General features: G+C 39.1%; 1 protein-coding gene across 1 annotated transcript in view; it reads right to left on the bottom strand.

Annotated features, from left to right (window-relative positions):
- The window catches only part of LOC126195254 (uncharacterized), a 273,114-nt gene that overhangs the window by 172,635 nt on the left and 72,500 nt on the right, over nucleotides 1-27,979 (bottom strand). The window contains exon 4 of the mRNA XM_049933780.1: nucleotides 16,441-16,540. Coding sequence (XP_049789737.1) covers nucleotides 16,441-16,455 — 15 coding nt within the window. The 5' untranslated portion in view covers nucleotides 16,456-16,540. The remainder of the gene's footprint in view (nucleotides 1-16,440; nucleotides 16,541-27,979) is intronic.

Raw genomic sequence — 27,979 nt, 5'->3', positions numbered from 1 at the left:
ATATTGAGCCAGGCCTTCCATTGGATAGTACAACACCTTTTGATGTAGATTAGGTTCTTCCCTAAGGGTTTGCATGCTCAATTGCAATGCATGAAACATACAAATTAACAATTATAGGAATGATAGATTATTACTCACCATAAAGATGACACACTGAGTTGCAGACAGGCGTAATGAAAAGACTGTTACATGTTATGCTTTTTTAGGCTAAAGCCTTCATCAGAAAAGAAAAACACACATGCCAGAGTTTGGCCTCAACAGCCAGAGATAATGGTCATGTGTTATCTTGAGGGACATTGTTCTCCTGCCCAAAGGGATCAGATGAGATGTCACCAACTCAGAATTGAAAATACTGTGTCAAGAGAAAAGGACTGAATAAAAATGGGAAGACCCCCCACAAAAACCCCATTTATGAAGCTGCTCAAGGATAAGATGCCTCCAAGTAGTATCATAGGCCTTCTCAGTTTCCAAAGACCAGGTTATCAAAGGTGGAGCAATACCTCCTGAATGCACACTGAAAGTGACTTAGGAGTTGCCTGCATTCTAAGATCCAGACATAGTGTCATTTGACTATCCACTCCAAGGTCTTTAACACACCCTTAGTGAAGCAACACTGCAGTAACTACTCAGGGATGTATGTTCTTTCCCAGGTTTTAAAAAAGGAATTAAAATTTCCTCACATCACAAGTTGGGAAAGTGACCTGACACCTAAATGGCATTAAAAAGTGTGATAAGCATATCTTTGTTTCATTTTGTGAGGTGCCTCAGCATACAGTAATGGATTCTGTCATGACCAGAGGACGTGTCACAAGCCACAGACAGTGCAGGATCCATTTCCCATGTGGAAAATAGGCAATTGTAATTTTCGTCAGTGATGGACCTAAGGTCCAAACTGTCCCTCTCAGCAACTGTTGGTGGCGAAGCAAGCTGGGATTTGCCATCTGCCTTCTTAAAATTAATTTTTTCACTTTTAACTAATTACCATTAACATATAGGAGCATAACCTGCATTTTCATAAAAGAGAAAGATTGGCCCTCAGTTTTAAAGAATATAACACCAAATCTAATTTTGTGCTTAGTTTTATGTATGTAATTGATTTTCTAATTTATTTGGACTGTTCCTAGTTAGTATCTTTTGTTACAGGGTGAAATCAGTAATTGTTTCTCAACTCAAATTCTATTGTTGACTTATAATGAAATATAAATTCTGTACTAATTATAAACATCTGGGAGACGAAACAATAGCATTCTTTAAGTATTTATTTGGCTCTATTCGAAAACATGTTAGCAAAGGCACCCCTTAATTAATTCCAAAGTAAGTAACAGTTTTGTCAAAAGTATTGTTTGTGTAACAATATTTGTTAATTTCCTTATTTCAACAAATAATTCGGCCTAACCCTTGTTGTAGAAGAAACTGTTAAAAGTAACAAATTTTTTGATGTATTCAGTTAATTTAATGAATTAAGTGTTAATTATAATTTCTGTAAATTTAACTTCAGTTAATGTGTAGTTTCATTACCTATTATTGTGAGGATTTATAAGGACCCGATTTTTGGTCCCAAGACAATCAGTCCACGGCCGAGTTTCAGATGAGAAACCTGTATTGGTTAGATCAACAACAATGCATCACCTTAAATGTGAAAACAATTGTATCACAATTAGGTCATGTGTTAAAACAATGACAGTGTCTGTTCCTTATGTACCGCAATATTCTGCAAGAAGTGTGAACAGTGGGTTAGGTTTTTACTGCTCATAGATGTTCAATAGTAAACTATTATAGCAGTATGTGGAGGTTTGCCTGCAAACTGTTAATGAGGTTTATGGAACATTAAAGCAATAGTGTTTAAGAAGTGTTGCCATGGCCTCTTCTTGGTCTCACAAATAATCTGATAACATTTTGCCCTCGCTACCCTAAAGACTGCAAGATTTTCTGCAGTTGGCTGACACTTGAACCAACACAGAGCTCCATGCCTAGTTCAGATTGCAGAGTGGCATTTGTCACTCCACCAAGGAACAGGCTGCCTCTTCAGTTGTCCCATGGACTGTGAAATTGATGCTTTAGTGGAGGAGTGGATTCATTTTGGTAATATGACACATCCATACCTCAACATTGGCATGATGTTCAAACTGGGCCAGCTGGATATAAAGTGTTCAGCTTACTCTTCTGAGCACCCATCGTAGCAATTTCCTTTCATGTTACAATCCACCTGGCAGGTGAATCCAGACTGTGATGTGATCACTTCCATGCAAGTCATCGACCATTTTCCCATTGAGCAGTGTGAGCTGGAGAGTAAAGTGAGAGACTGATGGCAGAGGATGACCCAGCTGCAGTGCAGAAGTTTGTGCTCTGTCCTGTATTTAGCAAATATGCATATGATGATAGGAGAAGTCTCTCAACTGCTCTAACCATGGGGCAGGTAGTTGCATCACATTGTGTGCACAAACACTACAGGGGATGAAGGGTTGGGGGAGTTGTGTAAGAGGGTTGTTTAGAGTCTCTTCATTGAGCACATCATGTGGAGGCATACTGTCAATGGATGATGCATATGAACTGATATTGGAACTGCTTCTAAATTCATTGTAAGGGAGAGAGGTACTGATGAAAATACCTACTACTCCTCAAGCTCTCTCTCCACTCGTGTCATCCTTTCTGTGGCATACTTAGCCTGACAGCTCAGGGGAGTATGAGTGAGTGAAATTAGTGTCCTGGAGACATAGACACAGACACAGTGATCTACCCTGAAACAGTAGACGATGTTCCTCGACATGCATCCTGAACCTCTGCAAGTTCCACTAAAATATGGGAGCCATCAATCATGGGGAAGCACCTTCCTCCTGTCTCTCCGCTGGGGTGAGAAGACTGCAGTGAGTGGAGGTTTGGTCACGAGGTGAGATTATTGCCTCGCACATACCTCATACTCCATCAGCTCCGAGGAAGAGTCAGGTGAAGCATCAGGTAGAGTCACATCAATGTGGTTTGAAGGTTTACTACTTGATTTTACCTGCCGTTGCTGCTTTACAATGGATTTTCTCTGTTTTGAGGGCTTTTCTGGAGCTGGAGTAGGTGTAGTAATGGCCAGGCTGGGCTTTTGAAGAGCCTCAGCCATTGGAGGTGTCTGAAGCTCTCCCATGTTCCATGTTGGCACTGTACCTTTGTCTGATATTCTAGGGGTGGGGGTGGGGGCTACAGTTTCTAAAATACTTGCTGCCTTGCAGGTAGTGTGTTGACACATGCAGGTCTTAGTGCTGACTCTCATCATCTTCATTTGTGTAGGGGCATCAGCTTTTGGAGTATGCTTCTAAAGCATTGATGCAAAAGATGTAGCAAATGTAGGAGGCTGTGTGGACTTGTAGATCTGTTTGGTGTCACCATAGGGGACACACTTTGTTATTATTTCCTGTACTTTACATTCCTCTAGAAAGATTCTGCAGTCCCTACTCCAAACAGGTTGATTTCTAGGGCAGTTGAAACTCTTGGCAGGAGATGAGCAACCAACTCATTCGTGAGCAGCCTTACCACAGCATCTAACACTTTAGATGACCCAAAGTGATGTGAAATTGGATTACAAAATTCACACCTCTCTCACATCAGTTGACATACTTGATCTGCATAGCAGATGTCCTTCTATGAATTACTGGCTCCGTCGATCTCCAAAACCTTCTTCTACGTAGAATAATGCTGGTTACAGGAATCTGTAAGACACTCTCTCTACTTTTGAAATAATTTAGTACTCAAAGAATAATTTTAGTTCAGTCCTAGTATATTTCAACTTCCACCAATAACATATTCACCATTTCTCATGTTAATATTCGAATGTTTATAAGTCAATCAATTCATCTAGCACTAACTCAATAAAATACATCTGCAGTAAAATTGGTTTAACAACCACATAATTTATGAACCTGTCTTGCCTCTAGTGAGTCCAATATATGAAGTACTTAAAAGTCTAAATTCAATTGCTCATTTTTCTTTAACAGTAATCACAGTCACTAAAACAGTAAAGAATACTACATAATTACTCCTTGTTCTTTCATCACGGCTTCTGTGGTGCTAGCGGCAAACACTTATCGGCGTCATTTGACCACCATGTTTACAGTCTTCTCATAACAAACTTCCAACCTGCACACAGAAACAGGTGGTGCAGTAGATACATTACCACTCTCCCACTTATATTTAATATATCATGTGTTCAAGACAGTAGAAGGTTGAGTGGTTCTAGAATTTACATGGAAATTCTCGAAGCACTATGTATTCCTCACCTCAGCTCGAACATGCGATATTTTATACACAATCATTATGTACATTAATATCCCACATAATACTAATTCACATTTTAACCAGCATACATCCTATTTCTTTTAACAATTAAGAACAGACTTTTATTTAATATTTAGCTCTTCTGTTTTCATTCTACTTTGATAATAACAACTTGATCATTTCACCTAATGTTGGAGTCAGTTCTTTTATATCTAGGGATCATGCAGACAACATTTCTGATTTCCAATCATAAACTCCAGGTGTCATAGACACTTTATTATTTCATCCTTTATTCTATGAGAGTAATCCCAAAAGTGAAGTCTCCTATTTTTTGATAAGTACATAGATCTGTTTATTTCTACAATGGTTTGCATGAGTTTACAGCTTGAACATTTAGCTATTGTTCGACATAATCACCATTTCTGTCGCTGCATTTTTGTAGATACTGTGGCAGTTTTTGTATGCCCAAGTCATACCAGCTTTCCACCATGTTGTTTAGAAAGTTATGAACTTCTTCTTTCATGAAAGTGATTCAGCTCCAATGATGAGGTGAAAGAAGAGGTTCATAACTTTCTGAACAGCATTGCGGTGAGCTGGTATGACATGGGCATACAAAAACTGCCACAGTGTCTATAGAAATGCATCGACAGAAATAGTGATTATGTCGAAAAATAGCTAAATGTTCAAGCTGTAAACTGATGTAAACCATTGTAGAAATAAACAGGTCTATGTACTTATAGAATAATAGGCGCCCTTACTTTTGGGATAACCTTCATAATTCTTTGTACTATTTTTTCTTTAGCACATACTAGTTTCATTATTCATTAATAGTCTGGAGGAGCTCTGGGCAAAGGAAAGTGTTCTTTCTGACACTCATAACACATAATAATACAAATGGTACATAGAATTCAAACTTACCAGAATAATTCCTATAAAATGTGTGACTTCTGTCACAATACTGTCCTTTTCCCCTAGGATCAGTACCTATACCTTACATGTGGGTTGACCCTATGAGTGTACTTCCTCCTTCCATTTTGGTAGGTATGACTCATCAAAAACACTCCTATTCATCGGGCCACAGGCCATCCTATCTCTATGTAGGTACGCCTGCCCTATATCCTTAGCAAATGCTGTGTATGCCCCACTTGTCTTTTGTGAGTAGGCCTCATGGTTCATTGCCCTAGTATACATCTTTATGTATACTATAATGAAATATTTCTAGTAAAAATAAAAATCTATTTTACATTTCACTTTCACTTCTAGATATTTCATTTAGTCCCTGGAGTCCTCCCCTACTTTTCAACTTATACATACTTGATATATACTATGTCTCTATACACTATTCAATGTATTATATGTTTACTTAAGTTATAAGAGTCCCACTATCCTATGAATTGTCAGAAGATTTATTTTAACTGACATTCCTTAATAATTATCACAATCGATTCCTCTATTGCTTATGTTCTCTTTCCTTACTCATGCCTCCTTCTTATATAATTGACGTGGAATCCTTCAGTTTTTATTTATATATATATATATATATATATATATATATATATATATATATATATATATATATATATATATATATATCATATGGAACTGTCATAGTTCTTTTATATATATATCCTCTCCCTTAAAACCCACATCCTTTCGACTCTCCCTCTCCTTCACTCTTTCCTGATGAAGCAACCGTGGGTTGTGAAAGCTTGAATTTTGTGTGTGTGTTTGTGTTTGTTAGTGTCTCTATCAACATACCAACGGTTTTGTTTGGTAAGTTACACCATCTTTATATAGATATATCCCTGCTGGAGAGCCACATTCAGTGTCTGATCCAGTCCCGGAAAGTATCCTGTCACAAGTGGGGCGCTTTTATGGTTCTTCTGTGGGAGGTTCTGGGTTTGAGGGGATGAGGAAGTGGCTCTGGTTACTTGCTTCTGTACCAGGTTGGGAGGGTAGTTGCGGGATGCGAAAGCTGTTTTCAGGTTGTTGTTGTAATGGTTCAGGGATTCGGGACTGGAGCAGATTCATTTGCCATGATGACCTCGGCTGTAGGAAAGGGACCATTTGATGTGGAATGGGTGGCAGCTGTCATAATGCAGGTACTGTTGCTTGTTGGTGGGTTTGATGTGGACGGACGTGTGAAGCTGGCCATTGGACAGGTGGAGGTCTACATCAAGGAAAGTGGCATGGGATTTGGAGTAGGACCAGGTGAATCTGATGGAACCAAAGGAGTTGAGGTTGGAGAGGAAATTCTGAAGTTCTTCTTCACTGTGAGTCCAGATCATGAAGATGTCATCAATAAATCTCTACCAAACTTTGGGTTGGCAGGCCTGGGTAACCAAGAAGGCTCCCTCTAAGCGACCCATGAATAGGTTGGCGTACGAGGGGGCCATCCTGGTACCCATGGCTGTTCCCTTTAATTTTTGGTGTGTCCGGTCTTCAAAAGTGAAGAAGTTGTGGGTCAGGATGAAGCTGGCTAAGGTAATGAGGAAAGAGGTTTTGGGTAGGGTGGCAGGTGATTGGCGTGAAAGGAAGTGCTCCATCGCAGCAAGGCCCTGTATGTGCGGGATATTTGTGTATAAGGAAGTGGCATCAATGGTTACAAGGATGGTTTCCGGGGGTAACGGATTGGGTAAGGATTCCAGGCCTTCGAGAAAGTGGTTGGTGTCTTTGATGAAGGATGGGAGACTGCATGTAATGGGTTGAAGGTGTTGATCTACGTAGGCAGAGATACGTTCTGTGGGGGCTTGGTAACCAGCTACAATGGGGCGGCCGGAATGATTGCATTTGTGAATTTTAGTAAGAAGGTAGAAGGTAGGGGTGCGGGGTGTAGGTGGGGTCAGGAGGTTGATGGAGTCAGGTGAAAGGTTTTGTAGGGTCCTAAGGTTCTGAGGATTCCTTGAAGCTCCGCCTGGACATCAGGAATGGGATGTGTTATCTGAAAGCTGACGCAGTCCCTCAGCCACATAATCCCGACGATCAAGTACCACGGTCGTGGAACCCTTGTCCGCCGGAAGAATGACGATGGATCGGTCAACCTTCAGATCACGGATAGCCTGGGCTTCAGCAGTGGTGATGTTGGGAGTAGGATTAAGGTTTTTTAAGAAGGATTGAGAGGCAAGGCTGGAAGTCAGAAATTCCTGGAAAGTTTGGAGAGGGTGATTTTGAGGAAGAGGAGGTGGGTCCCGCTGTGACGGAGGAAGGAACTGTTCCAGGAAGGGTTCAATTTAGATGGTGTCTTGGGTAGTTGGACCATTAGGAGTAGGATTAGGATCATTTTTCTTCGTGGCAAAGTGATATTTCCAGCAGAGAGTACGGGTGTAGGACAGTAAATCTTTGACAAGGGCTGTTTGGTTGAATCTGGGAGTGAGGCTGAAGGTGAGGCCTTTGGATAGGACAGAAGTTTCGGATTGGGAGAGAGGTTTGGAGGAAAGATTAACTACTGAATTAGGGTGTTGTGGTTCCAGATTGTGTTGATTGGAATTTTGATGTTTTGGGGGGAGTGGAGCTGGAAGTGGGAGATTGAGTAGATGGGAGAGACTGGGTCTGTGTGCAATGAGAGGAGGTTGAGGTTTGCTGGAAAGGTTGTGAAGGGTGAGTGAGTTGCCTTTCTGGAGGTGGGAAACCAGGAGATTGGATAGTTTTTTTGAGGTGGAGGGTGGCATGTTGTTCTAATTTGCGATTGGCCTGTAGGAGGATGCTCTGAACAGCCGGTGTGGATGTGGGAGAGGAAAGATTGAGGACTTTTATTAAGGATAGGAGTTGACGGGTGTGTTCATTGGCTGAGTTGCTGTGTAGGTGAAGGATTAGGTGGGTGAGGGCAATGGATTGTTCAGTTTGGAACTGGTATAGGGACTGATGGAAAGAAGGATTACAGCCAGAGATGGGAACTTTAAGTGTGAGGCCTTTGGGGGTAATGCCAAATGTCAGACAAGCCTGGGAAAATAAAATATGGGAGTGTAATCTGGCTAGGGTGAAGGCATGTTTGCAGAGGGAATGTAAATAAAACTTAATGGGGTCGTTGTGGGGATGTTGTGAGGGTGACATGGTATTAGAAGGTGGGAAGTGTAACATGAGGCTGAAATGAAAATGAAAATAAAAATATATGGCGAGAGATAAGGTAAACTAGAAAGCAACTGGAGATCTGATGTGAAAAAAGGCGAAAAGGTGTTGGTTATAGCTGGGCTATGTTGATCCTGTGGTGAACTTGGGTTGGTAGACAACGATGTGCACAAAGGTTATGTGGTTGTGTTGCCGCCAAAACACGTTAAAGGGTGGAGGAATTCGGGAAAATTTAGAAAAAACTGCGTGTAAATTAATGGTTTTGTGTCGGCAGATTGTGAAAATGAGGCTAACAATTGTCTGACGAAGAAATAATGACGATAAATCCTGTGGGAAGCGGCTGAAAAAGATCAGTGACGTGGTAAAAACGGAAATGGAAAAAAGCGAAAGTTATTGGAACTGGATGAAATGACTGTTTAATAGCTGAAAAGAACTTTTTGTGAACTGGAAACGGTGGATTTTGTAGCAGCAGTATTGTTGAAAGCGGAAAAAAAATTTTTTTTGGTTATGGTTTGGAAGTGGGTTACGTATTATTGAGTATATATAGGCGGGATAAAATTGTATGGTAGATACGGTAAAGAGGAGAAGGTGAATACAAAAGTGAAACTACTTGCAAAAAAAGAAAGAGAAAATAAGGTGACAGGAAAGATTTCGAAATGCAACAGTGACAATAACAAACGTAATTGTTGGGTTCAAATTAATGATTGAATATAATAGAGGGAAACATTCCACGTGGGAAAAATATATCTAAAAACTCAGATGATGTGACTAACCGAAGGAAAGTGCTGGCAGATCGATAGACACACAAACAAACACAAACATACACACAAAATTCTAGCTTTCGCAACAAACTGTTGCCTCATCAGGAAAGAGGGAAGGAGAGGGAAAGACGAAAGGATGTGGGTTTTAAGGGAGAGGGTAAGGAGTCATTCCAAACCCGGGAGCGGAAAGACTTACCTTAGGGGGAAAAAAGGACAGGTATACACTCGCACACACACCCATATTCAACCACACATACACAGACACAAGCATAAATTTGTAAAGGCAAAGAGCTTTGGCAGAGATGTCAGTCGAGGCGGAAGTACAGAGGCAAAGATGTTGAAAGACAGGTGAGGTATGAGTGGCAGCAACTTGAAATTAGCGGAGGTTGAGGCCTGGCGGATAACGAGAGGAGAGGATATACTGAAGGGCAAGTTCCCATCTCCAGAGTTCTGACAGGTTGGTGTTAGTGGGAAGTATCCAGATAACCCGGATGGTGTAACACTGTGCCAAGATGTGCTGGCCGTGCACCAAGGCATTTTTAGCCACAGGGTGATCCTCATTACCAACAAACACTGTCTGCCTGTGTCCATTCATGTGAATGGACAGTTTGTTGCTGGTCATTCCCACATAGAAAGCTTCACAGTGCAGGCAGGTCAGTTGGCAAATCACGTGGGTGCTTTCACACATGGCTCTGCCTTTGATCGTGTACACCTTCCGGGTTAGAGGACTGGAGTAGGTGGTAGTGGGAGGGTGCATGGGACAGGTTTTACAGCGGGGGCAGTTACAAGGGTAGGAGCCAGAGGGTAGGGAAAGTGGTTTGGGGATTTCATAGGGATGAACTAAGAGGTTACGAAGGTTAGGTGGACGGCGGGAAGACACTCTTGGTGGAGTGGGGAGGATTTCATGAAGGATGGATCTCATTTCAGGGCTATATATATATATATATATATATATATATATATATATATATATATATATATATATATATATATATATATATATATAGAGGGAAACATTCCACGTGGGAAAAATATATGTAAAAACAAAGATGATGTGACTTACCGAACGAAAGTGCTGGCAGGTCGATAGACACACAAACAAACACAAACACACACACAAAATTCAAGCTTTCGCAACAAACTGTTGCCTCATCAGGAAAGAGGGGAAGGAGAGGGAAAGACGAAAGGATGTGGGTTTTAAGGGAGAGGGTAAGGAGTCATTCCAATCCTGGGAGCGGAAAGACTTACCTTAGGGGGAAAAAAGGACAGGTATACACTCGCACACACGCACATATCCATCCACACATATACAGACACAAACATCTAATCAGAGGTTCTCCTACAAAAGGTTTGCCAATTACCTCAAAGGTGTTAATCCAGTTGATAAATGTGGTAATTCATTTAAAATAAGCTCAAAGTCTTTCATTTTCATCGCCCATAAAGTATGCTTTTCATGGCAGTAGGTGCGGCATAATTTCCCAATTCCTTTCATAACTCTATCACACAGATTCGAGGATGGGTTATAGTTGGATATTAATACTTGATGAATATCTTCCCAAGCTAGAAAATCTTTAAATTTGTTACTGACAAATTGTGGTTCATAATTTGTGAGAAATTCTTCTGGTTTTCCTACCTGTAGAAAGTACTGTTGCAAACAGTAGGATATAACTTAACTTGATAGGATATAACTTAACATACTTTGACCAGCACTCTATGATTACTAAAATGTATGTTACTCCTCCCTTTCCTTTAGGAATCAGTCCAAAAAAATCTACTGCTGTAAGATCATGTAACAACATAGGAATAATTGGATACATTTTGTACTTAACATGAGTGTAACTCTCTTGCACCTTCTGACAGATTTCACAGGTCCTAATTAAAGATGGTACTTTATGTCCTAGCTTCTTAAAATAATAGAATTTATTCATACGAGCTATACACTTTTTCATCCTGAAGTGTCAATATCCTGTATGAAAATACCACACAATTTCATCTTCCATTAACTTTGGTTTGCATATGAGCCAACACTGCGATGTTATACTGTCTCTCCAAAACAAATTATGCCCTATAACTTTCCACTTTCCTGCTTGATTCGGAGGTAAGGAATTTATGATCACATAGCAAACATATTGGTAAAATAGGGATCATGATGTATGTTCTCTGTTACTCTTTGTGCCATTCTTGTACCCTGGTGTATGGATACTCTCCTGTCAGAAAATTGCAAAAATAACGCTGGGTACTTCTGTCCATTTTAACTCTTCCATACCTATAAGCAACCTAGAAAAAGTGTCTGGTACAATATTCTCAGAACGTTTTACATACTGTATCCTAATGTCATATTCCTCTAGGAACAGCATCCATTGCATTAATCTACCATGTATCAATTGACCACTCATTAGAAAAGATAAAGCTTGATGATCTGTATAGATATGGATTTCTGACCCCCATACTAGTGTTTGAAATTTCAGGATACTCCATACAATTGCTAACAATTCCTTTTCAGTAGCCGTGTAATTTAATTCATGTTTATTCAGACTATGGTTAGCAAAGGCTATGGTTCGATGTTCTCCATGATCTAGATCCCACTCTCCTTGGAAGAGTTCTGCAGTGATACCATAATCAGATGCATCAATTGAAATTTTCAAATGGCCTGTCCATAATCAGATGATGTAGTATGGGTGATTCTACTAGTGCTCTCCTGATATTTCCAAATGCATCATTTGCCTCTTGATCCCAAATCCATGGTATTCCCTTTCTTAACAAATGTAAAATTCTTGGTTCATTCAGTTCTTGACTTTATATATATCATCTATAGTATCAGGCCATTCCTATAAATCCCTTCAATTGTGATATGTTTCTAGAGGGTGGACATTCTTTAATAGCTTGTATGTGTTCAGGATCTGGTCTAATACCCTGCACCCCTACAATATGCCACAAAAACTTAAGCTCTTGACGTACAAAGTGCGATTTAGACAATTTCACTGTAATAACTTTTTCTTTAAATTACTCAAGGTTAGACAATGTTCTTCCCAGGTAGCTGAGATTATGAGGATATCATCTACATATATTATTAAATCCTTTAATAAGTCTCTCCCTCTTGCCTCATCCAACACACATATAAATACTGATACTGGGATATTAAGTCCAAACAGTAACACACCGAAATGATACGATTTACCATCAAACAGAAATGCTGTATATTTCTTCGATTCAGGATGTAGCCTAATTTGCCAATATCCCACAGTCAGGTACATCGTGCTAAAAACAAACCTGCTTTCTCATATTTGGATAACAATTTATTGATGTTAATAGCTTGTTCTGTCTCCATATGCTTATTCAATGTACGTTTGTCTAGCACTAATCGCACACCTCCTGTAATCTTTTTTACCACTGCTAAAGGGTTATTCATGATGCTAGAACTACGTTCTATTATATTGCTGTCAATCATTTTGCCAGTTTCCTCCTTAACTGCTTCTTTCAAACTTACTGGTATTGGATATGACTTACAAAAAAATGGAGTGTCATCTTTGATTTTAAACTTTCATATGTAATCACTGATATTATCTGGATGATCAGAAAATACTTCTTCATACCCCATTAGAATTCTATATAAATCTAGTTTTTGTTCATTGATTCATATTGGAGATTCATTTCCTTTGTTTTGCATGTCAGCTTGATGTGATATGTGATTTACATTATCAACCTCTGGTGACAATCATGCTGTAGCAGTTAATCGTCGACATTTACACAAAGTTGTTTGTTTATCAATGTAGCTGTCTGTCACAAATGGTACCCAATATGTACTGTCCCCTTTCCCAAAACATAGAATATTAAAATGACTTTAAATTCTAATAGCCAATCTACCCAAATTAATACATCTCTATTGATATTTTCTGCTATTAACAATGTCTGACAAAACAAATTATTTCCAATGTGGCAGTTCACCTGGGTTTCGTGTCTCACAACTTTGCTCTTCGTTCCTGTTGTACCAACTATGTAAACTCCCATTACTGGTAAGAGAGGTAAGTGATGTCTAGTCTGTAATGTGCTAAAGCATGGGCTAAAAGTGAGTGACACCTCACTCCCTGAATCTATAAATATGTTAAAATTCAGTAGTCTCCACTGATCCTGCTATTATTGGTTGTAGATTATTGGTAGTCAAGCTTGGTTCTTCCAGTAACAACCACTGTTTTGTAGGTATTTTGTGTGTTAAATTGACATACTTATTATGAACCAGGCCTCCTAGTTTATCTCTACGATCTGGGCCCCGGCCCCGGATCCAGATCACACTACATTTTTCTCATTATTAGTAATCACTGCTTGGTTACCAGATCGGGATACTAAGTTACCACTTTGTGCTCTATTATTACTTGGCACAAAGTCCTGTGAAGTTACTGGAGCTAAATTTGAAGGTGGATGCTTCTTCTGATAATTATCATTACCATTATTTCTATTGCACTGGTGTACTCTAGCTAAGTTCACCTCACGTTTTTTAAAATTACTATTACTATTCTTTTTGTAATTCTGATTTTCACTTTGGTGTACGTTCTCACTGCGGTCTTTATTTAAAGCATCCAGTGCGTCCACAAAGGACAACAACTCTTCTACTGTTTTCCACCCACTACATAATATATCTTTCCTCGCATAAATGGCTAGTCATCTTACTAAAATTCAAACTAACCCCTCTTCCTCTATTGGCTTAACTAAGTACTTCACCTGTGTTAAATGCCAGTTGAAATACTTTCTCATTGTACCCCATGTATTATTGTACAACTTCAGGTCCCACAAGTCTGATATTAACTTTTCCTGGGCAATGCCTGACCAATACTTCTCTTTAAACTTCTTTTGAAAATCTCCCCAAGAGGAAAAGTTCTCAATGTTTACTGCACCCCACTCTCAGGCTTCCCCTAATAGATACCCCACAGCAAACTCAATCTTTCTGAATCCTCCCTGTTCTGGGGCAAGGCTTGGTTGAACCTTTTCAAAATATGGGTAGGATGTACTTCCCCATCTGGCTTAAACTTAGGGAATTGCCTGGATAATCCAGAATTGGCTCCCCATTTGTAAATCCGTCATTACCTCACTAGTCAATACCCCATTAGGAGGTCACCCTATTATCTATTTTGTACTGGATAAGTTTGAATTCTGTCCATAGTTCATCAATACCTCTTTAGGTATTACTAAGCTCAGAAGACAAAAGATACCTACTCAGAGATCACTCTCGCAGCAACATTTTGGTCTATCATCACTGCTACCTGTTCCTCCAGACTACTTATATTTATTATGTCTGAGGTTGCTAGTTTCTCTTTAAAGTTTCTTTCCATATTATCTACTCAAGTGTTAATGCCTGAAAATTGCGATTGGTCTATTGGTATTAACTAATCCTGCTTTTCAACATTTTCTCTCAAAGTATGCAATCTCTGCTTTACAGCATCTAATGTAACATTACATACATTTTGAAATGATCCTGTTTTTTCACTCAGTTCAGTTTCTACACTATTACATTTATCATCAATACCAACTTCAAACTTTTTTTCTTTTTTAATTCTGGAATTGATCATTCTACCTCTGTTTAAAGTCAGTGAACAATTGATTTATGAGATTGCTTAAATAACTAGTTAATTCACCTTTCAAATCTATTTTAAGATTTTCTACTTTAGTAGTTAAAGCATCAAATTCAGTCTTCGAATTTCCCATACCTTCACATAAATTACTAGTCTTTACTTTGTGAATCTATCTTAGCACTTAACAATCCTAAAGTTTTATTCTGAACATCCAATTTATTATTTAATTGAGTATTCATTGTATCTAATTCTCTACTTAAATTAGCACTCTGTGCACCGAGTTTTTCACTTAAAATTGCACTTATTTCATTTCTCAAACAAGCACCCTGGTCATCTATTTTATCATTCAATTGAGTATTTACTGAGTCTAATTTAAGACTTAGTTACTTTCTTAAAGAAGCATTTTGGGCATTCTTTAAGCCTAATTCTTCACTTACTCCCTTTTTTTAAAGAAGCATTTTGGGCATTCATTAAGCCTAATTCTTCACTTAGTTCCTTTTTTAAAGAAGCATTTTGGACATTCATTAATCCTAATTCTTTACTTTGTGCACCTAATGTAGAATTTAATTGTAAACTCTGACTTTGATGAGATTCACTAACTCAGAACAATCATGTGCAGCTGCCTCTTCTAATTCTCATAGCCACTGCTGGTTCAGAAGTCTCTTAATCTGCCTGTACATTTTCCATGGTTCTACCAACTTTAGATCTAGTAATCATTTTAAAAAAAACTGAGCACAATAGCTACACTAATACTGTCATGAACATTTTCTTCAACTTCATACTCGAACAATTATTGTTTTTCGCAAACTCGGCATAGAGTTTTAGGCTGTGTCGATGAGCAGGTGTGAAATCAGCACTGGTGAACAGTAACTGGTACCGGTGGCATCGGTTGCTGGTTTCCATGTCAGCATCGGTGAGCTGATGTAGAGTCAGCACTGGTTAGCAGCAACTGGTGCCCGTGGTGTCGGATCTTGTCTCCATGTCTGCGTCCCTGCGATGCGTGTGAGAGCTGTACACTGCCCTCACTGAATCTTCTTAGTTGAATTATTCTCATCATATCTCTTCTTTGTCTAATACGTCGAGGTCTTCTTTCCAATCCTTTACCGTCATTACTTTTGTACATCTTTCACTGTGTTGCTTTCGCAATTTTTTTCATTTGAATTTTGGACTTAATCCAATTATGCGAAACAGTTCTCTTGTCTTGTTATACCTGGTTGATATGGCAATACATCATATCTCCTGCTTTGATTTCCTCTCAAAATTCCCATTTATTCGAGTCCTTTTCACTGGTCACCACGTTCTATGCTTTGACGAGCCGAAGTGATGTGAAGTTGGATTGCAAAATTCACACCTCTCTCACATCAGCTGACTTACTTGATCTGCACAGCTGATCTTCTTCTCTGGATTGCTAGCTCCGTCAATCTCCAAAACCTTCTTCTCTGAAGAATAATGCTGGTTACAGGAATCTGTAAGACGCTCTCTCTACTTTTGAAATAATTTAGTACTCAAAGAGTAATTTTAGTTCAGTCCTAGTATATTTCAACTTCCACCAATAACATATTCACCATTTCTCATGTTAATATTCGAATGTTTATAAGTCAGTCCATTCATCTAGCACTAACTCGATAAAATACATCTGCAGTAAAATTTGTTTAACAACCACATAATTTATGAAACCATCTTACCTCTAGTGAGTCAAATACATGAAGTACTTTAAAGTCTATATTCAATTGTTCATTTTTCTTTAACAATAATCACAGTCACTAAAATAGCAATGAATACTACATACTTACTCCTTGTTCTTTCATATCAGCTTCTGTGGCACCAGTGGCAAATACTTGTCAGTGTCGCTCGACCACCACACTTACAGTCTTCTCATAACAAACTTCCAACCTGCACACAGAAACAATTGGCGCAGTAGATACGTTTCCACTCTCCCACTTATATTTAAAATATCGTGTGTTTGAGATGGTAGGATGAGTGGTTCTAGAATTCATGCTGAAATTCTTGAAGCACTACAAGCAACCATACATCACTTCTCCCTTACACCAAAATGTATGTCCAAAATGCTGGAATTTACACTGAAGCACCAAATAACACTGGTATAGGTAAGAGTATTCAAATATACAGATATGTAAACAGGCAGAATATACGGTGCTGCCTATATAAGGCAACAAGTGTTTGTTGCCATTTTTAGACCAGTTACTGCTGCTACAATGGCTGGTTATCAAGATGTAAGAGAGTTTGAATGTTGTGCTATAGTCAACACATGACACAGCATCACCAAGGTAGATGAAGTGGTGATTTTCCTGTGGGACCATTTCACAAGTCTACTGTGAATATCAGGAATCCATTAAAACATCAAACCTTTGTCACTGCTGCAGCCAGAAAATGATGCTATAAGAATGGGACCAATGACGACTGAAGAGTATAGTTCAACATGACAGAAGTGCAACCCTTCTACCAATTGCTGCAGATTTCAATGCTGGGCCATCAACAAGTGTCAACGTGCAAACCATTCAACAAGACATCATTGATACGGGCTTTCGGAGCCGAAGGCCCACTTATGTACATCACTAAGCTTTAAGCCTCACCTGGGTCTTTCAACATTGACATTGGACTGTTGATGACTGCAAACATATTACCTGATCAGATGAATTTCATTTTAAATTGAATCAAGAGGATGGTCATGTATGGGTATGGAGACAACCTCATGAATCCATGAACCCTAAGTGTAATCAGGACTGTTCAGGATGGTGGAGGCTCTGTCAGAGTGTGGGGTGTGTCCAGTTGGAGTGATATGGGACCTCTGTTACCTCCAGATATGACACCAACAGCTGACATATACATAAGCATCCTGTCTGATCACCTGCATCCATTCATGTACATTGTGCATTCTGATGGACTTGTACAATTCCAGCAGGACAATGCAACACCCTACACATCCAGAGTTGCTACAGAGTGGCCCCAGGAACACTCTTCTGACTTTAAACACTTCTGTTGGTCACATTCCCAAGACATGAACATTAATGAGCATATCTGGGATGACTTGCAACATGCTCTTCAGAAGAGACCCTCGTACTCTTATGGATTTATGGACAGCCCAGCAGGATTCATGGTATCAGTTCCCTCTAATACTACTTCAGACATTAGTTGAGTCCATGCCACATTGTGTTGTGGCACTTCTGTGTGCTTGTGGGGGCCCTATACGATATTAGGCAGGTTTACCAGGTTCTTTGGCTCTTCAGTGTAAAACAGTGCACTGGGTCTGGGACATACAGTCGTGCGTTTAGGTGAAAATAGCCTGCCTTGATGTGGCAGGAGTATTGAAGATAAGAATAAAGAAGTATTGAAGATAAGTATGAAGGAGTCATATTCCACCAGGTCTCCATCCATCCTTTCCATAACGTTCTGAACATCCACAATTCCCTCCAGAGCCCATTCACTCTTCAGTTCTTCATAGGAATATCAACTATGTCCCTACTTGATACAACACTTTTGCGAAAGTTCAAGGTGCTGTGGAAAGCTGTGTCAGTAGCATATTTCCCAGGCACTCAGCATTCTGTAAGCTTGTTGGGAACTAGATGTTTCAACCAACAGTGTCCCATTTAGTGATTTTAGAACCCCGAAAATTCCTTCTAAGTCTTTCTGGATGTAGAAAAGTGGCTTTTCCAAAACTTCATTTATCCTTTTTTATTACTAAAAATACTTTCTGATTAACAACCTGTGCTCTGTTACTCTTTACTGTTTTGGACTTGCTGGCTACCCAAGACCTCTTATTAGGTGGGATGTTAGTACCTCCCAGCAGCGCACACTTTCCACTGGGAGGAGGAAGAGAAAATTTCAGAGAATCCATTTTGGTCCCACGAGCAGCTAGGGAAAGAAGGGGTCACTCAGACGGAGCCCCATATGCATGAGTAAGCCTCATACAACTGAGGTGCAGCAGGTTGCCTGCTAATGGCTGTTACACCTCAAGAGCCACACATCTCATCAGCAAGCAGTACATCTTGAGACTGAGGGTTTTTATGCTGTTTTTACCATCCTTGCAATCCAGACAGTCAAGCCCATATCCCCATTCCCTGTGGCACACAATGTTCCATCACCACACTGCACAGTAGTCACTGAAGCATGCCCAGAGTTTATGGTGACAAGAGTACTGGCAGTGCTTACCAGTACCCTGGAACCTCACTGTCAGCAAACATCAAAAAGTATAAATATTTTGAAATAGGAGCATTTAGCAAATCATGATTGTTTCTAGCAATATTCTACACCCATACTGTTTTAATTACAGTTTTGCTTATATATGGTTTGAGAGTTTCTTTTCTGTTTTCTAAGAACAAATTTTGTGGTATGTAATCTACATATCATTTTGAACATGCTATTACACTGCTGTTTGTCTTACACTTCAATGCATACAAAACCTTGATGATGATAAAAGTTCCTATCAAAAACGTTCTGAGAGGTGTTTTGGATTTTTTTTATTGTTTACCACTCTCAAGTCTGAAGAGAGTGTTTCTGGTTTTGGTCCTGCATAGAATGACCTTGATGTGAATTCTCCAAAATTTTTGAGAAGGTGATGTATTCTAGAATAGTATCTCACCTTAATGAGAATAGTATCCTTAACAAATTAAAGTTGTGGTTTCAGAACAGTTGCTCTATTGAGAATACCATTTACATGTTCACTCACCTGATTTTATAAGCATTAAATAATAAAACAGTGCCAGGTGGTATTTGCTGTGACCTGTCCAAGGCATTTGACTGTGTGAATCACAGTATTTGCCTAGATAAACTCATATTTTATTGGACTGTTGGTATAGTCAATCAATGGATAATGAGGTATTCAATCAAAAGAATGCAAAAAGTTGTACTTAGTCACTCAAGCATTATAGTGTAGGGACATAATTCTGACTGGGGAGAAATCACGTATAGGGTTCCCTGAGGTTCAATTTTAGATCCACTACTGTTCCTCATACATTAAACAATCTTCTGTCTAGTATGCAACAAGCAGAATTAGTTCTTTTTACAGATGACACTAGTATTGTAATCAATCCAAGTATACTTACAGAAACAGGAGAAATGGTAAGCAAAGTTCTTAAAAGTATCATTGAATGGTTTTCTGCAAATACTCTTACCCTCAGTGTTAAAATGTTACAACATCTTCAGTTCTGCACACCTAGGGCCACATGGAAGTAGTAGATTCCCATGTTGCCTTCACTCACTTGACTGTGTGAATCACAGTATTTGCCTAGATAAACTCATATTTTATTGGACTGTTGGTATAGTCAATCAATGGATAATGAGGTATTTAATCAAAAGAATGCAAAAAGTTGTACTTAGTCATTCAAGCATTATGGTGTAGGGACATAATTCTGACTGGGGAGAAATCATGTATAGGGTTCCCTGAGGTTCAATTTTAGATCCACTACTGTTCCTCATACATTAAACAATCTTCTGTCTAGTATGCAACAAGCAGAATTAGTTCTTTTTACAGATGACACTAGTATTGTAATCAATCCAAGTATACTTACAGAAACAGGAGAAATGGTAAGCAAAGTTCTTAAAAGTATCATTGAATGGTTTTCTGCAAATACTCTTACCCTCAGTGTTAAAATGTTACAACATCTTCAGTTCTGCACACCTAGGGGCCCTACATTAATGATAAGTGTAACACATGGCGAAGAAATAATAAACAAGGGGAAAATTCAAAATTCTTAGCAGTCCGTATTAATGATACTTGGAAGAAACATATTTTGAAATCCTAAAACAACTTACTTCAGCCACATTTGTACTTAGAATCAATGCTAGACTTGGGGAGAGACAAAAAAGTAAGCCAACATAATTTGAGTATTTTCATTCAGTAATGTCATACAGAATAATGTTCTGGGGTGATTCATCTTTAAGTAAGAAAGACTTCATTAAACAAAAATGTGCTGTAAGTATGATATGAGGTGCTCACCCATGATCATCTTGTAGATATCTATTTAAGGAGTTGGGTATTCTAACTAATACTTCATAGTATATTTATTCCTTCATGAAATTTGTTATGAATAAAACACTACAGCTCAATAGGAACAGTGAGGTACATAACTATAATACAAGAAGGACAAATGACATTAATTGCTCCACATTAAGGTTGTCTTTAGCACAAAAAGGGTTGCAAAAATTTTTAATCACTTACCCAAGTAAAATTTGAAAACAAAATGGGAAAAATTCTCTTTGACAGCTCCTTCTATTCCAAAGAAGAATTTCTATTACTGTGATATCCAAAAAGTGGTGAGTAGGAACTACTAACTCACAACTAGATATCTTTCTTCCTTTTTGTAATATAAAATAAATAAGAAAATAAAAAAAAGTTAGCAATTTTCAGAATGTAGCCATACATAGAAATTAATTTGTGTGTGATTGTAAAATGACCTGTTCTGCATCATTACGATCTATCACAGAAAATGATCAGTGGGATATGTAACTAACTAACTAATTAACTGTCATATTATGTTCTTACCCCAATTTACATTTTCATTTATTATGATTATTCCAAGGACTTTTATACACTGTTGGTCAGACAGATGGGTGCAATATCATGAGTTATCTGTGGTTCTTGCTTTTATGTACAGAGAAAAGTGGACAAGACGTGATAAATCTTGTACCATCTAATACATTTCAATGGAAAATTTTCTCTTCATTTCATGTTGTAATGCAGTATTGATAAGTTCAATCTATCATTTTTTATGCAAAATTCAGGCAAATCATAGACATTCTTTGTAGTAGGGATTGCGTGAATGTGTGTGAATGTGTTGCTTCCAAGAAGATAGCTATTAGCAATTTTTTACTTTTCTTTTCTAGTTTAAAATAGGGAATCAAACTGTTAATGAATAATTATTTCATTTTACAAAATTAATTATCATAATTTCAAATTATTGTATCTGGTACACAAATGTAGAAAGCAAAAATTATTATTTTACTGTAATTCAAACAACCCTTTGTATTCTGTTTTCATTGTATGTAAAAACATGTTTTTGACTCTGCGTCAGGAGTTTTGTTGGGAAACATTACAGAAGTCAGTATGTACAGTCTGAAATGTGAATAAACACAAGAACTTTGGAAGCTGAATTTTACTTCACAACACATGACATATTCAATGTATTATAGCTCAGGACTTCATTGAAATTAATAGAGTAACTGCATTCAACAATCACTGACAGCACTGATGTATAATGCTAAGTAGATCTACCCTTCATGTTACATTTCCTGCTCTTGAAAAATTTTAAATATGTTTCAATAAATTGAATTTTTTGAGTAAACTGCAATTACAATTGAATTTGCACAAATTCAGTCTTCACAAACAATGAGAGGAGTATTACAACAATAAGGAATATATGTATTGATATGTCAGTGAAGAAACTTTTGCAATTTGTCTGATTATAAATTTTACATAATATCTTTCTCCTCACTTCTGTTGAACAATAAATTCGTAACCTTGGCTGCATTGACCCAGAAAATTATGCCACAGGACAGTGTTGAGTGAAAGTATACAAAATAGCCAGTGATACTATTTGCAGCTTGACACTATCAGAGAGATTTCTAAGTGCAAATAATGAGGAACTGAGGCCATTGGTTATTTTACTTAAGTGCTGGTGTCACCTCAGTATATTATCTGTATGGATTCCTAGGAATTTCACACCTTGAGCCTCATTCAGGGTGTGAATATTGATCTCTGATTCTGGTACCTTTAGGTCATTACATTCATTTGGAATTGCATACGTCTTTGTAAGACTAAGGATTGTAACAATATTGTGGAAACAAAAGTTGCTACTCACCATATAGCAAAGATGCTGAGTCACAGATAGGCACAATGGAAGAACTGTCACAAATATAACTTTTGGCTAGTAAAGGCTTTGTCAGAATTAGATGAAAAACACACACATGCACACTCATACACACTCACCAAATATCAAATGCAACTCATACACACATGACTGTAGTCTCAGGCAGCTGAGGCCACACTGTGAGCAGCAGCGCCAGTGATGAAGGGAGTGGCGACTGGGTGGGGGTAGGAGAGAGGCTGAGGAGAGGAGGGGGAAGGGATAGTAGGGTAGGGGTGGAGGACAGTTTTGTGCTTTTGGGGAGCATGCAGGAACAAGGTGGAAAGGGGGTAGGGCAGCTATATGCAGTCGGGAGGTTAGATACAGGGCAGCAGAGAGTTGGGGGGGGGGGGGGGGGGGATAGTAGAAAAGAAGACAAGTAAAAATACTTGGTGCAATGGAGGAATGAGGGCTGTGTAGTGCTGGAATGGGAACAGAGGAGGGGCTCCATTAGTCATTGTCCTCTCCCATCCCACCTTCGTTAGTCATTGTCCTCTCCGATCCCACCTTCATTAGCCATTGTCCTCTTCCATCCAGCCCCCTCTCTGTTCCCATTCCACCTCTACACAGCCCTCATTCCTCAACCACACCCAGTCTGTTTGCTTCTCTTCTTTTCCGCAATCCCCCCCCCCAACTCTCCACTGCCCTCCACCTAACCTCCCAACTGCACATAGCTACCCCACCCTCTTTCCACCTCATCCCTGGGCACCCCAACAGCACGTCACTGTCTGCCATTCCTACCCTACTATCCCTCCCCCTCCCATCCCCAGCCTCATCCTTACCCCCACCCAGTTACCACTCCTATCATGGACTGATGCTGCTGCTCGCAGTGTGGCCTCAGTTGTCTGAGACTGCAATCATGTGTGTGTGAGTTGCATTTAGTGAGCATGTATGTGTGTGTTTGTCATCTAATTTTGATGAAGGCCTTGCCGGTCAAAAGCTATATTTGTGACAGGCTTATCTGTGTCTCAGCATCTCCATTATACGGTGAGTAACAACTTTCCTTTTCACAATATTTTTACATCCCATCCTGTATTTTCCATTGTAAGATGAAGGATTAAACTATTTCCTGCAAACTAGTTGTAAGCCTTTTACACTATTCTCCTGTCTGTGCCAGATATTGTATTGAATTTTGTTGATGCAAGTAATCATAATATGGTACAATTTGCATATATGATATTGGACAAGTCAGCATACATTTTTTAAAGTAATTTTTACAATGTTAGTGTTACAAGTTTAATTGTTTCATGAAAGTTTTTTCAATAGCACAAGAAGGTAAAGCACATCACATTGTACTTTCATTTATTAGGAGGGTTGTAACTTCCTTTTACTACATGATGAAAGGCAATGGAACAGGATGAGAGCAAAAAGAGAATAAATACAGATCAGTATATTAAATAGTCGAAGGAAACATGTATTATAATCAGGCTTAAATGATCAATTATTAAGAAATTAGTTAACTTTTATTACCTTTTTTTTAAAGAAAATCATTTATCGTGCAAAAGTTTTGCTCCAAAAGAAATTTTTTGAATTTATATGTGATAGCTGTTAAGTTAACATCCATATCCCAAACATGTAGGGCACTTATTTGGTAATAAGTTGTTCTGGACTGAATCATATGTAGGTGAGACTATTGTCTTGTTTCATAGCTATGAATGTGTTCATTTAATATTAATGGGCTGACTTTGCTTAATAGGTAGATTTTAACAAATGATATAATACTATAAATGCAAACAGATGGTAGTGTTATAATTCCAAGTTTCTTGAAATGTTGCCTGTATGATTCATTATATCTCAGATGGCATATTATACATATTGCCTTTTTTACATTTTGAAGATATCTCTGTTGTAGGGTGAGTTTTCCCAGATTATGATCCCATACCATAGTATGGAGTAAAAGTTAGAATAATGTATTTGTGTGAGGAGTAATTTGATGACTGATTTACTGAGTGTCCTTAGAATATAACATACAGTTGACAGTCTATTTGAGATATAACTGACATAAGTGTTCCACTTAAGATTTTCTTCAAGCCATGTACCATGAAACTTAATGGAGCTTGCAATGGAGAGCTCTTGGTTGTTTAGAAGTAAGTCAGAGATTACTTGTTTTTGAGATGAGGTACTAAAATTTATGTAGGTCGTTTTTTGTACATTTATGATGAGATTGTTCTCACTGAACTGTTCACTCAGTGGTGACATAAGTGGTTTGTGCTCTTTATCTGTGTGCTAGTGTCTTCAGCAAAGATCACAGTTTGTGAAGAGTCCTGCAATGTCCCAGTTAAATCATTTATGTAGGTTAAGTACAGGAGTGAGTCAAGCACTGTTCTTGACGGACAACATATTTATTACCAGACTGCCTTAATACCATACCATTTTTGTTTCATTAGTAGAATTTTGTGATCCACCCCAATCAAAAGCCTTGGCAATATCACAGAAAATACCAGCAGTGCAATTTCTCTTCTTTAGTTTGATGTCTCTCTCTCTCTCTCTCTCTCTCTCTCTCTCTCTCTCTCTGTGTGTGTGTGTGTGTGTGTGTGTGTGTGTGTGTGTGTGTGTGTGCATGTTTTGAATTTAAAAGAAACAAATGTGGGTAAAAGAACTAAAATGTTGGTCAGACTGTGAGGAGTAAACCTACATAATGACACTCACTCACTCACTCACTTGCATTGACAGACACTCACTCTATCTCAGACGTAATAAGACAATGGGAAAATCATGAAATGTGTTAAACCTGAGATTAAAATACGAAGAAAATGACAGAAAGGGTAAAATAATAGCACAAGAAAATGTGTCTGACTGACCACTTACAAAAAAAAAGGGTGTGCCAGTCATCCCATTACTACATTAAGCACACCTCCCTAAAATTTTAGGAAACAAGTTGGAGATGCCACGAAACCTTAAAATTCTAACCACATTCATTTGAATGTAACTTAAAATAGAGGGTAGGTGTGACTGAAAATCTGTCACTGCCCTCTGATCTGAAAATAAAAGACAGTCTAAGCAAATGTCATGCACAGTAATCTGTACACCACAAACATCACACATTGAAGGATGCTTTCAGCAGAGTGAGAAGTCATGCATCATAGGGCTGTGGCCCATGTGAAGACAAGTAAGGAGGACCTCATCCTGCTTGCATCACTAGAGGGAAGTATGCCATGGCCACATTGTGGTCTTTACTAGATGCAGCTTATTGACTGTCACTTCTAGTCACTTTTCTTCCCATCAACACATGGCCTTGCACCTCAACAGCAAAGTGATAGCATGCAGGGGGAATGGCATACTGAATTGATTGAGGATCACAACATGCCTTCTTGGTTCCTACATCTGTGCTTTCATTCCCCACAATACCCATGTGACCAGGCACCCAGCAGAAAAAAAACCTTCTTCTCCAACCTTTGTAAGTAGGTGAGGGCTATGTGGATACCCTAGACTCATTATCAGCTGGATACGTGTGTTACAAAGACTGAAGAGCACTCAGGGAGTTGGAACAGAGAAGGAATTTAGTAGGCATGGCATATCTCATCTCCTCCAGTGCCTTAAAGACTGCAGATAATCCAGCACAGAAGTCTGGAGGCAACCAAACCTTGAGGACATGATCCAGGGAAACAACAGAGCAACCAATCCTGTTTAGACCCATCAATGAATATAGTAGATACAAAGGTGTGGTGCTCTTTTAAAATATCAGAAAATATTTTATTAAAATCATAGAGCGAGCCCCCCACCACTTTCCCCTCCAGCGGCTGGTGTGACTCCCCTCCGTCGTTACGTAACCACAGCTGCTAAGTCAACACAGCCATGCCTGCACTAAATCTAAATTTACTCTGGCCCTCTTCAGCAACCAGGGTGGCAGTCAGTTAAAACCCCAGACTTAAGCCCATACATGCTCCAAACAATGGGACTCTGAACAGCTGGGTCAGAAGCATTTTATAGCTGGATGAGCAATGGTATGATATACTGGGGAAATAAAGCAGCAAGGAACTTGCACACCTGGCACACCATGAGGAGTTGCTGCCAGATGATAAGTGGTGATTCACCAGCCTCAGCCACAGATTTGTTATGGAGCTGGTCTTGTAAACTCTCATGGCCAGCCTGATACCCTCATGGTGTGTATCATCAATTATCTTCAGGTAAAGAGGCCTCACCAACCCATACACTGCGCACCCATAGTACTGCAGTGATCTGCTGCCCAGCAGGGTCCATGGCTAAGACACTTCAAGATGAACAGTCACACATTTCTCTACAGAAAATGTAAAACTAGTATTTGCAGCCCAATCCTCTAACCTCCTCATTGTAAGCTGCAAATGACAACTCACTGCTGTGGCATTGAAAGAAGAGCAGAGGACTGCAAAATCATCCACAAATGAGGGGCATCGGACAGGACTCTGCTCTGCATATTTTATCCTGTTACAGGCTATGACAAAGAGGGTGACACTTTAAACACCATCCTGGAGACACCATTCTCTTGCACTGTTCAACAGCACATCAATGACTCTGTATCTAAAAAGGTGTCTTGAGAGTAAGGACCAAATGGAGATGGGAGGGTGGCCACAAAGCCCCACTAGTGTGGCTGACTGAGAATATTGTGCTCTCAAGTACAGCCATACACTGTACTGATGTCAATAAACTCCCTAGGCAATGCTTTTTATCCAGAAAATCCTGCTGAATTTCTGTCTGTAGCAGGACCAGCTTGTCAACAGTTGACCAACAGCTCCTGAATTCACACTGAGATTGGTTAACGAGCTGACTGGTCTCTAATATTCAGACCAGACCACGGTTGACCATGTGCCCTAGGGCGTTTCCTACAAAGCTCATTAAGACAACACTCAAATAACTGGGAATTGTTTCATCCTTTCTTGATTTGAGGAAAGGTATCAAAAGTGCCTCTCACCATGAGTGGGGAGACTGGCCTGTCAGCCATATCAAATTAAAACATTGCAAGAGGATTTCCTTTGACACCTTTTGCACATGCTGTAGCATGCTGTACTGAATTTGGTTATGATTGTGTACCACATTACTAGGGCAGACAGCACCAAATTCAGCTCCTACATGTAAAATGGGCAGCTGTTAAGACTCCGAGATGGTGCATTGGAAGTCCAACTCAACCCTTTCCTTGATGGTACAGATGAAAAAACGCTGAATCCTGGTTGGCAGTGGCAGTAGTTGGTGCAAAATGCTCTGCCATTGTCTGCATGATGTCTCCAGGTATTATTTGGAGACACCCATGTTTCAACAAAGCCAGGGTAACTGACTGCCTCTACCAGAAATCCTGCTAATAGGTTCCAATACTAATGTATAACTACCAGAATGATTGATAAGAGTCCAGAACTTTCCTTACTATCCTTGCTGATGTGCTCAGCCTTGGTCCACGCCAATCTAAAGGCTGCAAGGTTTTCCACCATTGGGTGGCACTTAAACCATCACAGACCTTTTCTTACTATCAATGTTGTGTTGAACCTTGGTCCTTGCCAAC

The sequence above is a fragment of the Schistocerca nitens genome, chromosome 7 (assembly GCF_023898315.1).
Source record: "Schistocerca nitens isolate TAMUIC-IGC-003100 chromosome 7, iqSchNite1.1, whole genome shotgun sequence".
NCBI classification, from domain to species: Eukaryota; Metazoa; Arthropoda; class Insecta; order Orthoptera; family Acrididae; genus Schistocerca; species Schistocerca nitens.
The sequence above is the reverse complement of the archived record's forward strand: the minus strand, read 5'-3'. Positions and strand labels throughout refer to the sequence as shown.